This window comes from Mauremys mutica, chromosome 18 (genome assembly GCF_020497125.1).
Source record: "Mauremys mutica isolate MM-2020 ecotype Southern chromosome 18, ASM2049712v1, whole genome shotgun sequence".
NCBI lineage: Eukaryota > Metazoa > Chordata > Testudines > Geoemydidae > Mauremys > Mauremys mutica.
Genome location: NC_059089.1, coordinates 26,123,282 through 26,139,696, shown reverse-complemented (window position 1 = coordinate 26,139,696; position 16,415 = coordinate 26,123,282). Strand labels below are relative to the sequence as shown.

The 16,415-nt window shown below is 35.5% G+C and overlaps 1 protein-coding gene across 7 annotated transcripts in view; it reads left to right on the top strand.

Moving 5' to 3' along the window:
• The window catches only part of DENND1A (DENN domain containing 1A), a 363,162-nt gene that overhangs the window by 63,032 nt on the left and 283,715 nt on the right, over positions 1-16,415 (top strand). For 6 of the 7 annotated variants that reach the window (XM_044992540.1, XM_044992539.1, XM_044992537.1 and 3 more), the window contains exons 3-4: positions 13,585-13,650; positions 16,220-16,263. In XM_044992540.1, coding sequence (XP_044848475.1) covers positions 13,585-13,650; positions 16,220-16,263 — 110 coding nt within the window. The remainder of the gene's footprint in view (positions 1-13,584; positions 13,651-16,219; positions 16,264-16,415) is intronic. The other variant, XM_044992536.1, reaches the window with a different exon arrangement.

The window sequence follows — 16,415 nt, the reverse complement described above, 5'->3', positions numbered from 1 at the left end:
ATAGTCCTTTAGTTTAAGAAGTTGTGGTGCTTTTGGAGTGTCGTACTTCAGCCATTTGCCGCTAATTATCTTTCTGCTGGTCAGTAGTTCTTGAAAACAGAAGGTAAATTGGTAGATAATACTTGGTGTAAATATTGTTTGGATTAACATCTGTCACAGTAGGAATGCAAATTGCATCTTGAAATAAGCAAATTTTAATGGATACAGTGATTTGTAATATCTTCATGGTAAATTTTTTATTTAAAATTTTTTAATCACAACAGAATGTCATGACATTTAATGGACAACAAAATGCAGTCTGTATCATACTTTTCTACCAATAAGGATTTAGCTATCCAAAAGGTTTTCATTAGAGATAGCATTGTCATTAGCCTGTGACACATAACTGCAGTGTTGAAAGTGTGTGTATAAAATTTCACAATATTCAAAAAAGGTAACACACATCATAACTTGTAAATTTTGAAATATAAACCATCTGTTTTTGGACTGTTTATTCAATGGTATTGACAGTATGATAGTTAAGGAGTGCTATTTAAACAGTTTGGACTTTGTGTCTTTTGGTCCTTGGAAATCAGTGTGCATTGTTGCATATTAACAAAGAAGTAATTCTCTGCATGGTTTAAACAATTGTATGAATGTTGGGGAGTAATGTTGTTTTTTTAACTACAGCACGTCAGGAACTGCTGTTTGGTTAAGACACTTTTTGTTCTGAAGTTCTTTTTGAGTCAGTTCATATTAAACCTGAAATGTGACAACCTGTGTAACAATGAATATGTTCCTACAATGCAATACTTGTATGTATTTGAAGAAAGCCTAATAGTATGACTAATTGAGTTTATTATGGTTGATGAATTTTAGAAATATAGATGTTTTATTTTGTACCAGTTATAGGAAAGATTTCCAGTTGTAAAATGCACTATGGAATATGGAAAACGTAATAAGCAAGAATAGACTTGAAGCATTACACGAGAAGCAAATATAGTGACAATATAAAAATTTTGGGAAAATGCTGATAAAATGAGACAAAAGATTTTCTGATAAGGGGAAGCCTGTAAGTAAAACAAGAAAAATATTGCTTTCTTAGTAATTACTCTGAGTTCTTTGTAGTGTAATTGATTACAGTGTATTTATTTGGTAAATTATCAGTGGCCATAATGTGTCTTTACATGAGTTTTTTTCTGTGATGTAATGTTTCTAAAAAGTACCATTGAAGTAAAATATTATGTCTGTCTTTCTTCACAAGAAAGAATTAGCTGGTTGACACTAGTAAGTAGAAAATATGACGTAATTACTTTTAAGATAATTTTTTAGATGTGGTTTAAAGAAAAGAAATGCTTATTAACTTGACAAAGGATTTGTGCATATTAGATTTACTGTAAACTGTGACTGTACTAAATATATGTCCTTTATTTTTGCTGTAAAAGCTTAGCTTTGAAAATGTGTACTTTCCTATATACACTTGACCCTTTACCAGAAGTAGTAATCTTTGGAAAGTAGGTAAAGATCTACAACAAATTTGAAATACATGTGTTGTAAATATTAAAGATGGTGAATGTTTCTTGTAAAAATGTCAAAGCTGTAGTCCCTATGGGCTTATTTTGTGTGGCGTGAGCCTTTGCATTCTGTAAATGTAAGCTAAATTGATAGATTTATACTAGCACCTGCCTGTGTCTGGTATTGCCAGATTCTAGATCATGCACTAACCCTGTTAGGATTATTTTTGCTGTATGTTGGATACAGGTGATGCAGAGCTGTTGTGTTTCTCTGTTTTTTTTTTTTACCTGCTGCAGTTTTAAGAAAATCTGTTCTATCTTGTAAACCCTGCTCTGTGAGGCATTGGCAGTCATGGCTCTCACATTTAAACGAAATATTAGTTAACTATTTCTCCCAACATTTTGGGGACAAGGAGGGGTTTGCCAGGTGCTGTTGGAGTGAATAGGCTGTCACCAGGCAACTCTGCTGTCTGGGAGTGTAAATACAAAGAGCCTGGAAAGGAATGAACATCACTATTCATGGCCTGAACACTTAAAATATATCTCCATTAACTTCATATTCTGATGAGAAGGTTAGGAGAAAATATACTTGTCAAACAGAAATTGAAAAGGTTCCTTTAATAAACTTTTCTGTGGAAAGCTTACTTATAGAATATACGTCTGTTCAACCTCTAAATTTAATCTCATTGCGTAATTATTACAGACAACCTGGAAATGAACAAAAACTTGGTAAAAAACATTTAAAAAAATGCTTCTTCCTTTCTTTATGGAATTTATGATTTGTGATGCTCTTAAGCATTAAATTAAAAGACTTTAGAAACTTCTGTGTATTTCCTTGCTAGTTTTAAACAATAAATAACTTATTTATTGAACCTGTCCAACAAAATGAGGGGAAAAATGTTTAAAAAATATAACCTGTTGAAAAATGGAATATCTGCTATTGGTATACTCAAATGGCAGGAGGTTGTATGATGTCTTAGATTTCCTCTGATGCTGACTGTCTGGCTTAGTTGGAGAACAGAGGATTATGAAAGCTAACTGTTTGTTTGTTTAAGTGCACAGTAGGGTTCACTAAGAAGATTTACCAACCATAATTTTAATATTTACTTAAGGCTATGACTAAATCTTTTTTTCATGTAATGGATGGTTACTTTGCAGACTTCAATCAAATGTGATGGAAAACCTCTCTGAAATGTGGCTTGAAATTGACCATGTTACCTTCTCACTTTTTGATACTGTACTATATTTGGTTAAGTTACAGATTGTGATTTTTTTTCTATTGTTTTGTCAATTTAGTTTTCACACTGTGTGGACCTTCAACTTAAGCAGTCTGGGCTGCAGATCTTCTTCTCTTCTTCACTAAGAAATAAACAGTATCTTCCCAGTCTCACTGAAGATGCTAATAGTTGAGGATAAATAGAGATCTCTGTCTTGACATCTTGTATCTGGTGGAAGAATTTGTTCTGACAGATTCCAATCTTTCCAACCCTCTTTTTTACCTACCCTTTGGCTATATGTCTTCACTTTATTGAATCATCTCTTCTCTTTTGCCTGGCGATTCTTGTCCTGCTCTTGTTGAGGACTGATGTCCCGATGAAAATTCATCTTATTCATTGAACTGTAGAGAGAACAAGGAATCACTTCATTCTAAACACTAGGTTGATATTGAAAACAGAAACAATGTTGTTCTTCAACTTGTTTAGTTCTCTCTCTAAATTTTAAGCTGAAGGGTATAACAGCTTGTCTTTACCTGGCCTGAAATTACCAACCAGCCTAATGTCGAGCCACTGGGAGCCCCTCTTTGCCATTAAGTTAAACTAAGCAATTTCATTCTCACTTGTCCACAAAGATAATGTTGATTCTGCTTGGAAGTCCTCATCTTTCAGATTCTGTTCACAAGGCTCTCAGTATGCTTTAGCAGGGTCCCCGGTTGGAAGGTCAGGTTCTGCTGCTAGAAGCAGTGAAGATTCTCAATTGGGATTTACACTTGGCAGAATGTTATTGCCAGCGGGTAAACTAGTTCATCTGCTGGAAAGTTTACTTGAGGATCTAGCTTTGTACTCAAAAGCCTTTGACATATTGAGAGTGAGTGGCAACCTTTTGTTGAATCTCTTTAGCTGCAGAAAGACATCATCTTTTGCAGTCACTATGTGAGAAGGAGGAATTTACTGACAATACTGTCTTCATTCAATAAGCTTTTTTTACTGGCCTTGGCTTCTCAGAGCAATCAGAGGAGATAAGAAATGAGAGTATGAGTGTTCTTAGTTATCTTGTGATAGCCTTGAATGATTTATGGACCTTCTCCAGATAGTCTTCAATTGAAAGCAAGCTTCCCACCAATGCAGACAATCTTCAATGCTCTTTCTTCTTCATCTTTGTCTTCGAATACCTGCAAAGATAAAAAAATGATAGTCTGTGCCAGGACCAAAGTGTTCTCCACTCCACGAATAAGACTATTGAATGCTTTTGCAATTTTTGTTCTGAAAGTTCTCGTATAAAAGAACTGGTAGTTTCCTATAACATCATGCCTTCTCCTTTTCTATTGACAAAGGCCTGTACTTGCTTAAAGAGAATCTGTGTAATTTTAACAGCTTTTGGAAACATTATTAAAAAAAAGTAATGTCTGCAAAAATGATCAAACCTGTGTTCTTTTGCCTTTATAATTTTACGTGTAAATCAGAAGTATGTCTTTCAATTTTTATTCATAATCTAAATAAGAGCATCATGAATGGGTAGTATGTAGTTTGGTGTCATCCTTAAAATTGTTTTTGTGCAACAAAGTGAAATAACTTAGTACCATATGATGATAAAGGTCAGACTAATGGCCTCTCTCTTTCTCAGTATGTACTTTCAATGTAGAAGTAAATTCCTATTCCATTTTGTTTGAGGCCAGTTCTTGTGTATTATTGAAATTCTGTAATTATGGCAAATATCATGGATTTCAATTTAGTTGAGAGCCAAGACATAAGATGCATGTCTTAATGTTTGTCAGTGACTTGAAAACCATTGCATACTTATGAATGACAGTATGTAGAAAAAGTGAGAGACAGATATGTATGCACTCTCCCCAATGAAAGAAAAGCGAACTTAATTTGCTACACTTCATAATATTCATAACTATAACCCAAGTATTTTAATTTAACAATAATATTGGAGTATTTTGATTTTTTTAAAAATGTTGTCTAAGAACTTGCTGTTTTTATCTTAATTTGGGTTGCACTAGTTGAGCATTGGAAATGCCTTGGGTTCAGAGTAGGTGGTATAATTTGATGGTGGTTGAAATGGGAAGTTATACTTATATACTGCTAAAAGAAGAAGTTAAAATATTGTTGTTTTGGCTCCATGCCTCTGGGTGTGTGTGTGTGTGTGTGCGCGTGCAAACGTATATGAGAGAGAGACAAACTACTTCATCAAATTGAAAGGAACAATAGCGTTACCTATTCTGGCAATATGTAATAGCTTATTTTTTAAGATATCATAGTATGTAAATGGCACAGCTGTGAATTGATGTGACAAGTAGGGTTGCAAGTTTTAGTTGGATGTATTCCTGGAGGTTTAATCACATGACACAATCTTTAATAAAAGATTGATTTTTAATTCCTGGAGACTCCAGGGCAATCCTGGAGGGTTGGCAACCCTAGTGATAAGTCATACCCAAACAAGTGATGACAAATGTCATTGTATGTACATACTGTTTATACAAAAAAATTATAAAACTGATGTAAATGTGTTTTTTTTGTTTTAAAAAGTCCATTGAAATTTAGCTTGAGGGCATAATGCAAAATATAGTACTGTGTTTTTGATGACTTATATATAATAGAACTGTTACCTCTCTTGTCAATTTTGGCACTATGCCTGGTCATACTAACTAATATAAATGGTTTTTAGTTTGGAAAAACATGGTCCATATCTTGAAACCATATATAATTTTAAGTAAAAAGTCATGAAGAGGTTGCAATTTCAATCACATTACTTATTTAGCAAAATAAGATTTTAAGCTCAAAACTAAACTTGAACACTAAAAGAATCTTGTTTTTCTGTTAATATGCAATAGGAATAAAACCTATGATCAGCAATTGCTTGAAAAGCTACTGAAATTGTATATGTGCCTACTATTGAACGCTTCCTTTAAATTTCATTTTTTTTCCTTCCTCCCTTTTCCTCAAGCAGGTTTTTTTCCTGTTCACTGTTGATACAACTTCTGTTCTCAATCGTTCCCACTTCTTGATCATTTTAGTTGAGTCTTTATGTAACACTATTTTGGGTACAAATTGTAAACTTTATATGCTGCTTATATATTAAATACAATGGATATGAACTCACAGGGCAAAACTTTTCAACATTTTCTGAAGAAAAAAATCACAATCCCTCGACCGCTAGATTTTATTGCATTAATGTCAATGGTCTCATTATTTGTACAACAGCTGATGTATTAAGTACTTGTTGATTCACTTAATTGGTAACTGTACTACATTCATAACAACTGAAAACAATAGGTCAGTGTCTGGTATTTATGCATAAATAGTCACATAAATGCAGATTATGTCTGAAGGATAGAATGTTAGTTTGAAAAGTAATCTGTTACATGAATGCTTCCATTGCTTGCTACTCTCAGGTGGGTTATACTTTCACATATTGAATCTTTCTATATGTGCTTACTATAGGTGTTGATAGTAGCAATCTGCATAGCTTTAGTGGTTTGATGCTCTGAAATGACCAGTATTATGAAGCTGTATTTATCATTTTTAAATATAGATAAATGCTGTAGTCATGTTGTTAGCATAGTATTTTGTTTAGGTTTTTAAGCTATCTATTACATTTCCTGGATGCATTGTATAGTGTAAAGAGCTATTAAATAAATGCTTTTTTGCATTTATGAATTTGCAACTTGAAAACAAATGTTATTTGTGGCAGATAATTTCTAAGCTGAGTTTGTTTTGTTTTGTTTTTTTCTGTATGTTCCACCACTCCCCCCTCCCCATATGTTATCTATATTTAAGCAATTTAGGGGCAGGTAGAAGTGTTCATCTTTACTGATTAGAGCACACTGAGGAGTTGGCAGATTTCGAAAGAAGTTTAAATACCTTGTTTGTTACGCTACAGTAAGTACTATCGTACGTGATGTGTCTCAAAATGTAACTTGCTACACTCTGAAATGCAGTCCTGTTTTATCTTGGAGGGCCAAAAGCATGTTAGTAACTAATTTCGTTCAGATCTTTGTGTAGTTGCAAAAATCAGTATTTAACTAATTAAGGTAGTACAAATCTACCTTAGTTATTTGTCACTGAAACAGATTAAAATAGCTTGCTTTTTATTAGAGTAATCACAGTTCAGTGAGATTTTTTTTGTCCGATTAAACTGTAGAAAGATGTTTCCATTGTGCTATATGTACATAGAGAGTAATGTTTCTTGTTTTTATAATTTGCACAGCCGTTTAAAAAAAAATTTAAGAAGCCTTGTCTTTTGAAATAGTTAAACTTGCTTTTTAAAAACCACAGCTCTTCACTTGATTGTCATACTCAAGTGTGGAAATGGTGCAGGAATAGCTGAGAGTAAAAGAAACATAGTGGACTGATCTGCCATTGTAGCATATTCCCATCCTGTCAGCTGGAAAATTAAATCAGGTTACAGCATGGATTAACATTTGGCTTGTGGGGGGGTGAAGGTAGTGTCTTAAACTCCATGAAATTGAACAATGAGATTATTACAGCTAATTTCGAAGTCCTGCTTTTGCCTTTTTGTTGAACAAGTTTTTGTAAGGGAGGGTAGTAATTGTATTCAATGATTGTCTTTAACTGTCCCCTATTTACTAAGATATTAAATATTTGTCTGAAATGGTGTTAAGTACACCATATAGTGTCTCATATCATATTCATAGTTAATAGAGCAATATTATATGTTCCTTTGGGGAAAAAATCTATTTTAATAAAACATGCTAGTAATTTAAAACCCTTGTTATATAATATGGAAACACTGTTTTCTGCTATACATTTGTATTGACTCATATATAGGATGAAAAGCTAGAGTACTATCCAGATAATACAGGGAAGTTAGTTGTATCATTCCTTCATTGAGAACAAACGATTTTTTACTTAATGTAAAAATATTTTTTATAATTGATCATCACTTGCAGTGACAGACACTGTTACTACATATTGTAATATGTGTTTCAGCTCTATGGGGAGGGATTATTGTATCCACCTATAATTCTTTGAGTGAAAGAGCAGTACAAATTAAATAGTGGTAAAGAAATCTTTTATTTATTTTCAGGCATGTGATCTACGTGTTTGTTTTTCTTATTTTTGCATATTAAGTCCATTGCAATTCTTTCCCATCAGTTCTTCCCTGGAATGGGGTTTCTATGCAAATAATAGTTTATAGCAGGGCACTATGTTTTGATTTGGTAGCAGCTGCTTTTTGTGATGTAAACTGCATCCCCTGGCAAGAGGAGTGAGGTGGGGACACATCACTTTTGTAATTCACTTTCGGAAAATACTCTTGTCTGAATTTACCAGGCAATTCATATTTTACGGTGTGGGGGAAATATTTAAATGTCAAATATAAATTCTAGAAAATAGAACCACCTTTTTTTCATTTTACTCAATGCAGCATTCTTAGTTGAAGTCTCTATCTTTTCTGTTGGTACACAGACACGCATTTTGGAATGGTATCATTCGTATACTTTCCCATTCAGAATTGTGTTACTCCCTAACAACTGGTAGCACTACTTTTAACCTTACAGATTATTAATATTCCTGAGAAACTTTCAGATATTATCTTTATTTAAACATTCCCAGGGATAAGTAGATACAATCTTTAATTACCTGAAACTTCTTTATTTTATCTTCCTTAGTTTAAAAGAAAAAACATAGCTAGTTCATAAGTTTGTCTCAGCTTTAAAAATTCATCATTACTTCTTTACAGTTGTAAATAATATTCTGGGAAACATTTGCTTTTTAAAAAAAAGCCCAGTAAGTATTGAGACTTTTTTTTTTCCTATTGTAAACTTTGTGTACCATAATTTATGTTTAAGCTCCATTCAAGGAACTTTAAGTCTAAGGCAGATTTCAGCTTTTTGGAGTCTGTGTAAAATAATTTATTGTGTCTCTCCCGTAAATAATGGCTAAACTCTCTAACTGTACTTTCTATTAATTAAAACTCAACTGGGGAAACCCAGGGTATCTTACAGGTATGAAGTATGATGAAAATGTGGTTTCAACCTGTAGAATAGATATAGGAAAGAGGAAAGCTGGGGGGCTTGTTTTATTTTCAACTCTGCATTGGAATTGTGACAATATTGATCACTTTCTGCACAATTTTAATCTTTGTCCGTCTGACTATGCTGTGTACTTGAAACTTTTGTCCATATGTAAAAAAAAACGTATTTCCTTATCCTACCAGCCTATTTCGTTGACATCTGTGAAAATTTGTGTTCATGAACATTCCTAGAATTCCAGGCCTACCGAAGTTGTTAGTTGTTTTGGTGCCTCTCTGAGGATGATTTTTTTTTCCCATGCCCTTTTAAGTTCCCTTCATTGGCACAGGCCCAATCATTTGGTGCAAGTAAATTTGTAGGTGACTGGCACACTGAAAATCTTCAGACCCGTGATTTGCCATAACTACATTGTAGGCTAGATAAAAGGCTTTCAGGATCTCTGCTCTCCCATGCTTCTGCTAGTAAATTCATTCCACCCGCCCTAATTGAAGGCAGGTTTTTAGATTGCAGTGGTCCCTTCCTGAGCAGGGTTAGAACTGAGAAATGTTAGAATTCCTAATTGAATTGATGCTCACTTGGAAGCATTGAGTAGGAGTGATTACCATATATTGAATTGGGAAGGCTTTTTTTTCCTTGCCTGTAATCACAGTGGGGAAAAGCACAGCCAATTTTATTTGTTTATTGGTAATTGCCCAAGACAAATAGCCGGTAGGCCGTGTGTTCTAAGTTTCATGTTACCCTAACTTTATATGCATAGAGGTAATTTTCATATATTTGCTTGATCAGATGTACTTGATACCACTGCTGGTAATAGACCTCAGTGGTGAATGTATATCTGAGGAATCCCGCATTGGTGTGTGTACCTGGTTCCCTATTTGCTGTTATGGGTACTGTGTCCATGGTGGATTGGGCCTTGCATGTGTCAGTAGACATCCTGGGCCTATTTTGATCCTATAGAGAAGGTTGGCATGCTGGATAATGTTTTCACTTTGCTTTGCAGGAATTAGTTTGTAATAAGGCCTTTAATTCTGAATGTTGAGTTCATATACATAGAATCCAGAAAGGATTAATCTGCACGTACATACGTCATGTGTTTAGTGTCCAAGATAAGATTTAAAAAAAAAGCAATAGTGTATTAGCACTGTAGTTCAGTAGATCCGTAGTGTGGTAAATAGATTCCTGTAGAATTATATATATTTACCCATCTGGAAATCAAGTGCCAGTTTGGGAAAGAAGGGTTAGTAATAACACGGAATAAAAGAGACAGTAAGTAAGTGTTATGAAGTGGCATTTCCATAGGATCATTGTATCTAAGTTAGGCTGTGTTAGTTCTGGAGTTCCATGGTGTCAGGGTGCATTTTATCAAGATGCACAGGGATTTATTTTTATACAGATGAAATAAAAGTTGATGATGGGCACTGCTTCTAAATCCGGGGCCGGGTTGCAGGGCAGCGGCAGCCCGGCCCCTGACCAGCTGCCTGCCCCGGACGCCCGCCGTGCATCTGCTGCAGACCACAAAGCCCGTGAGGCTGGCCGGCTGCCCCTGATCCCAGACTCCCACTGCGTGGCTGCCGGGAACCCTGGAGCTTGCGAGGCTGGGCGGCTACCCCGGGCTCCTAACCCCATGGGGACTGTCCTGGACCTCCGAGCCCATGGGACCGGCCAGCAGCCCCACCCCCACTGCTCTGGGTGGCAAGGCAGCCTGGACCCCTCCATGCCAGGCAGCTGGGAACCTGGTGGACCCCGGCACACAGGCCGGCCTTTAGCACGCAGCTGAGCTGGGCCGCAGCTGTGTGCTAATTGGGCTGCATGTGGGCCATGGGTTGAGAACTGCTGTTCTGTCCGTAAGTGGCTCTCTGGTCAGAACACCATAGTATGTGCACATATAATACAATCTTTTAATCTCTGCACATTGTTGAAGTTTCTTTCAAATGGTGATGGAAGTATAGTGAAGAAAAGAATTAGAGTAGAACTATAATGCGATGTACTCTTTTCCAGTGTGTGGTGTTTTCCAAATAAAGATATAGGATGGATAATAAAATGTTCCCAGACCATTTAAAACTCAGAGCAATGGAGCTGACGTAATGTAATACATGGAATACTTGTAAAAACATACAGACACGCAAGTGAATTGCTGCCAGACAGAGAATATAGAGGTACAGTAGTTTGCTTAACTGCTGATTGCCAGGTTTTGTACATGTGCCAAGCTGGTGCTGTTAAGATGTGTGTTCTGCAAAGCAGATTGTATACAGAACTTTATATTTCAGCATCTTTATTAACAAGCTTCTTGATGACCTTGGGCTTGAGCCTGCAAGGTGCTTAGCACCTCCTGCTAGATGTTTAGTGTCCTTGGTTCCCATTGAAACCAATGGTCTGACAATGTTCTGCAGGTTCAGTCCTATTATCAGCAGTATGATTCATAAGAGTTGTTGTAAACTGTATAAAATAAGTTGTATTTACATGAAAACCTAAGTAAAATTTATTTAATTATAGGTAACTGGCTGTATGAGCCTTTATTTAGGTTATCAAAACTTCTTTTAGTTTATAGACATTTCATGAGCTCATTTTAGCAGAGCATGTAGAACTTAATTACTTTTGTGATCTAAAATATAGTAATATAACCTGTGAATGCAGTTTATGCACTATGGGTGAAATTCACACATGCCCTCCCTCTTCCTTTCCTCTCACTCTGCCCCCCCAACCCCCCCCCCCACATCCTGTGTAGGAAATGGATTGAGTGATGGATCCCTCCTCAAACTGGGAAGGGTGGTGTGGTGGCAGCATAACCTCTCATAGGTTGCAATTCCAGCCAATGAGATGAAATATTATAGTTTTTATGAGGTTTCTAGGCCTCCAAATCTTAATGCGGATTTACTAGCCCTCTGTTGGGTTGCTGCCAAACAACCATATCTTCTGCTCTAGCCTGTTTGGTGCTGTGTTGGCTTGCCTTGTCTCTCTAATAACCAGCCTGTTAAGGTCTGACACAAAGTCCCCTGCCAGAATGCAGAGGGTACAGAGATCCCTTTGCACTCCTAACCACTTTGAGGGCTTAAATGATGCAGAGAGCCTTGTAGTGAATAGTTCTCTGCATTTACCTCCTATAACTTTAAAGAGCTAGGTAAATTTTTTTTATCCTAAGTTATGGAAAATAAAAAACAAAAAATGTCTTGGATAAATAGGAGATGAAAAATTATAATAATCATAAGCTAGAGAACAGGATATTTAACAGAAGATTGCTGAGTGTACTTAAACGTTCTGCTTTCCTGACCTTTTAAAAAATCGAGCCCAGGTTATGTTGGTGAAGCTGCTTAAATTATGGATTTTGGTAATCACTCTTCACTGCCAATGTTTTTGTAACTTTTGCATATTTTATTACTCACCTTATTGAATATACAATACAATTTGCAGAGATTCTTGAATAGTTACCAGAGAGTACATGTATCAATGTGGTATGTTGGATAGTTTAAAACAAAGCAAATCAAAGGTAACATGCTGTTTGTGTGTTGATTACACTTGCTTTTTTTCTAATCTTTTTATTATCCCTAAAGACTAAATCCCTAATATACCTAAAGATTTTTGTAAAATCCCATTGCTGTTGATCTCCATAGGTCAACATTATGTGTCTGGGACCATGTGTACATTAGGAGTGCTTTGCCAGTACAGGTATATGGGTGTATTTTACCTGCAAACACCTCCTATTTTGGATGACTCTTATACCACCAAAACTCTACTTATTCCAACCATCCCAAATGAAATAAGCGATACTTACATAATTACATTTTTGCTGATATAACTGCATCTACGATTAGGGGTTTGGATGGCATATCTGTATCACTCAGGGACCGCTCTGTCTTCATACCTCTGGTTGACATAGCTATACTGGCAGAAGTTTATAGTGTAGATATGGCCCTATTTTATGGCAATCAATAACTTTTCTCTTTTATAAAGATGCACAATTAAACACTGTAATCTATTTTGGTTAGTTCACATTATAGTCCCCTTATGTGGCTTTACTGGCCAGCAGGCAGTACTCTTGCATCTATCAGGTGATTTATCTTCTGAGAAAAGAACACAATTTATATGCATCAACTTCAGTGTCGGTTGGCACACTGTTTCAAGAAGGCAAAATCTGTGTTTAGTTAAAATCTGTCAGGTCTGCAACAAGAGATGGCTGCCCCTGGTTCCATCAGGGTACTAGCGTTCTGCAGCGCAAAGAATGTAGTGAGAACAAGGATTTTAAGTACATGCAGCTATTTAAATTCAAGCCTGGCTTTCTCTGAGTGGTGGTGAACAATTTTGGCAAACCCTATTTAGCTTGTAGCCCGATCAAAAGAGACACAGACTTCAACAGGCACGTTTAAAAAATGTAGCTCCACTCTTGGTCTGTTCTACTCAGAATGTTATTCGGTTCCCCCTGTCCCCCAGTTTGGTGCGTATGTGGAACAGAGAACTGTTTAAAAATCTGTATTTTAGAGAGCAAAGACTATTTCATCTATAGCTAATAAACACTGTCTGTGGTCTCCAGTCACATGTACTTTGCCATGGCCCGGGACTATTTCTGGGTGTGGAACCCCATAAAATGTAGGCTGCCTTTTCGGCAAACATGCCTCCACTTACACCCCTGACTACTTCTGGGAGGGAAAACAAGATTGTTTACAGGGAGGGAAATGTATAGGTTTTTGTAAAAGTCAAATATCAGGGTAAAGACTTAAAGCCTATGCTGTTCCACAGACAAAGTTAAGATACTTTACAAAATCCCTTGGCTGGTGTTTCTGGAGTATTGATCTTTGGTTGTCTTTAGTCATTTTTAAAGTAAACCTCTAAGATATCAAAGCACTAGCAAAAACCATTAAAATCTTATTTGCTCCATGACAGGTGCCTTAGGTGAAAGTTGCTGGCAGATCTTGGCCTATAATAGCAACATGTTTGCTGATATACAAGGTAATTCAGTTTGTTGGCAGGATGGTTTTTGATGCAGAATTGCTTCCCAAGGTATATGTAAACATGTGGAATGTGAAATCTCTTGAACAATGAGTATGTGCTTAGTTGAGACCTTTGCACCAGTAAGTTGCTTAAGTAGAGGATCTCATCCAAGAAGTAAGAAATATATATGAATTTTGATAAATATTATTGGAATCTTTGGTTGGCTAGTAATTTTTTAAACTATTATTTTAGTGGAGAATGTGGCTTGGAATTTCCAAGAGACCCAGCTAAAGAGCAGATAACTTTTACTATGTGGCCATTAAAGGAAGTGTGGAATAGAAATTGTACATGACATGAGGGTTTTGGGTGAAATGTTGCTGGTTATAAAGTTTGATCCACCTTGATAGTGGAAAGGTCTTCTGTGTACATGGCAGGACCCGTTGGTCCCTAATTTTAAATCAAGGTAATAAACCATGGGTTATATGAGTATATTCCTTTATATCTTTTGGTGATTTTAACCGTCTCAGGAAACATGAAGGCCAAAAAATATTTATTTTGATAAATGTGTCTGCAAGGTTTGTACATATCCCCAGACAAACCGGGACAAGGCAAAAAATTAAATATGCTCAACAGGGAATTTTCTCAAATTGGGAACAAGATGGCATGTTTTACTTGAAAATTGTTGTTTAAATGAGAATACTAGTCCCCTATTATCCCTTCATCCAATTTTATGAGGTGTCTAATTCCCTGGGTTCCAAATTAGGCTCCCCTCCCCATCAGCGCATTTCTAGAAGCTCCTGAAAGTTTATCTTTAAATGTAAATGACGTAGTTCCTTTTTATGAATATTTAAAATAGCATATCCATCATAATAGTCTGCTTGATTCTGGTTGTCACATCTACAGCCTACTAATAAATAGTGTGTTCACATTTGTGAGATGTGGAGATGTTGTGTTCTATACAGCATACTGAAAACACACATGTATGTGTAATCTCATGTGAGTGACATTATTCACAGGTATTCAAAGGATTGGACCCTTACAATACTTTATATTAATCTATATATGGACATGAGAACTTCCCCTAAAAACTGAGGACATATTAGAACCTGAAATCTTCTGTTATTTTTATATTAATAGTTTATTTTATTTTTTGTATTTCACATTGATTATATTTGTACTTGTATTCTTCTTGCCTATAAAGGTTTGAAAATATAAAAATCAGAGTGAAGTATTAAAATTACCTAAACTTCTAACCATGTAGAAAATTTAACATAAGAAGTTATTGTTAACTTGTTCTTAAAATATCAGTACTGTGTATTTTAATTACTTTAGTAAAAGTGAATCTACCTTTGTGAAAATTTTGCATCTGTTAGCAATTGAACAGCCAATCAACTAATGCATTAGTAAAACAAACTTTGCCAGTGAGAAATCTAGGGTGGGGACCAATTTTAAAAATAAAAGTATATGGTGTATATGTTATAAAATGATTCTCTTCCCCTCAAGCCCTAGCTCCAGTGCAGTATAACAATAATTGAGCAGTAAAGATTGTTTACAAAACCTTACTCCCTACATAATGATCAAAACTTGTGGAAACATTTTATAAAAAGTCAAGCATCTGGTAACAATGTATTCAACATGCTAAGCTTCAAACAATTGAAAATGATCACAATTGCACACAAATGTTAGAAAATATACAGGATACTTGTAACTTCTTTGAATAAATAACAGATTTTTTTCTGGGTGTGATATTTTAGACACTGAACAGTATCTAATTTTTATCTATTAATTTTTATAATTAAAGACTGCACTGATAATGTAGAACTTGGCAGTCTTAGAAATACTCCTTAGAAAAACAGATGGCCTTGAAAGAGTTCTGTTTCAAATAGGCTGTCGTATAAATTATTTGTCTAGATTTTTTTGTTTTTTCTTAACAAATCTAATTGTATTAAATAGAACATAACTTCATATTAGGTTACATTACCATATTGTTTTATACTGACAAACCTTTGTCTTGATGTGTACTATCGTGAAAGATTTAAAATTTGTTTTCCAATGAGCAGAGATGTTCACGGCTACTTTAATTAGTTATTTCAAATTGTTGATAAATATTGTTATACATTTGCAAAGGAGCGTGCTTTCTCTCCCACTATGTAGTTGAGTCAGCCTTGAAAGAACTGTGATCTGGTCCCACTTAAAACTGTTTCCTATAGAGGTTTATCAACCCAGTGTCTGTAGTTTGGCTAAATGAGGTATCTGATTAAAAATAAAAAGTCAAAGCACATTTGGAAACTGTTTTCTGGCAACAGATGTAGCTGGCAATTTGCAGCTAGTAAGATTTTTGCATTAGGTAACAGCCTAAAGTTAACAGTAGCATTGAGTCTTTTTATTTCTTTTTTGTCTTTCTCAAAGAGGGTAAAGGGAGAGCCTTGAAGAGTCCTTCCTTGCTCTTATCAACATTGCAGCCTCAGCTGCCCTCCTTGGATCCCCTGCCAGGGTTGCTATCATCTTCTGATCAAATATTAATGTGTGATTCTCTGCTTGCTCACTAATCCAAAGCCAATTAATATTATCTGTCAATTATTTACAGATCCTGAGGTGCGGAGGAAATTCCCAGAGGACTACAGTGACCAGGTTTGGAATGCGTAATTAATTTTTTACATGACAAAATTTATTTCAGGGTTGTTCAACATATTATTGCTGTTCTTTTTACTGAGAGAGATAAATGCATTTTTAGAAGGAAAGAGAAGCCATAATTAGAAGCTGAGGATTAAAAAAAAACTGTT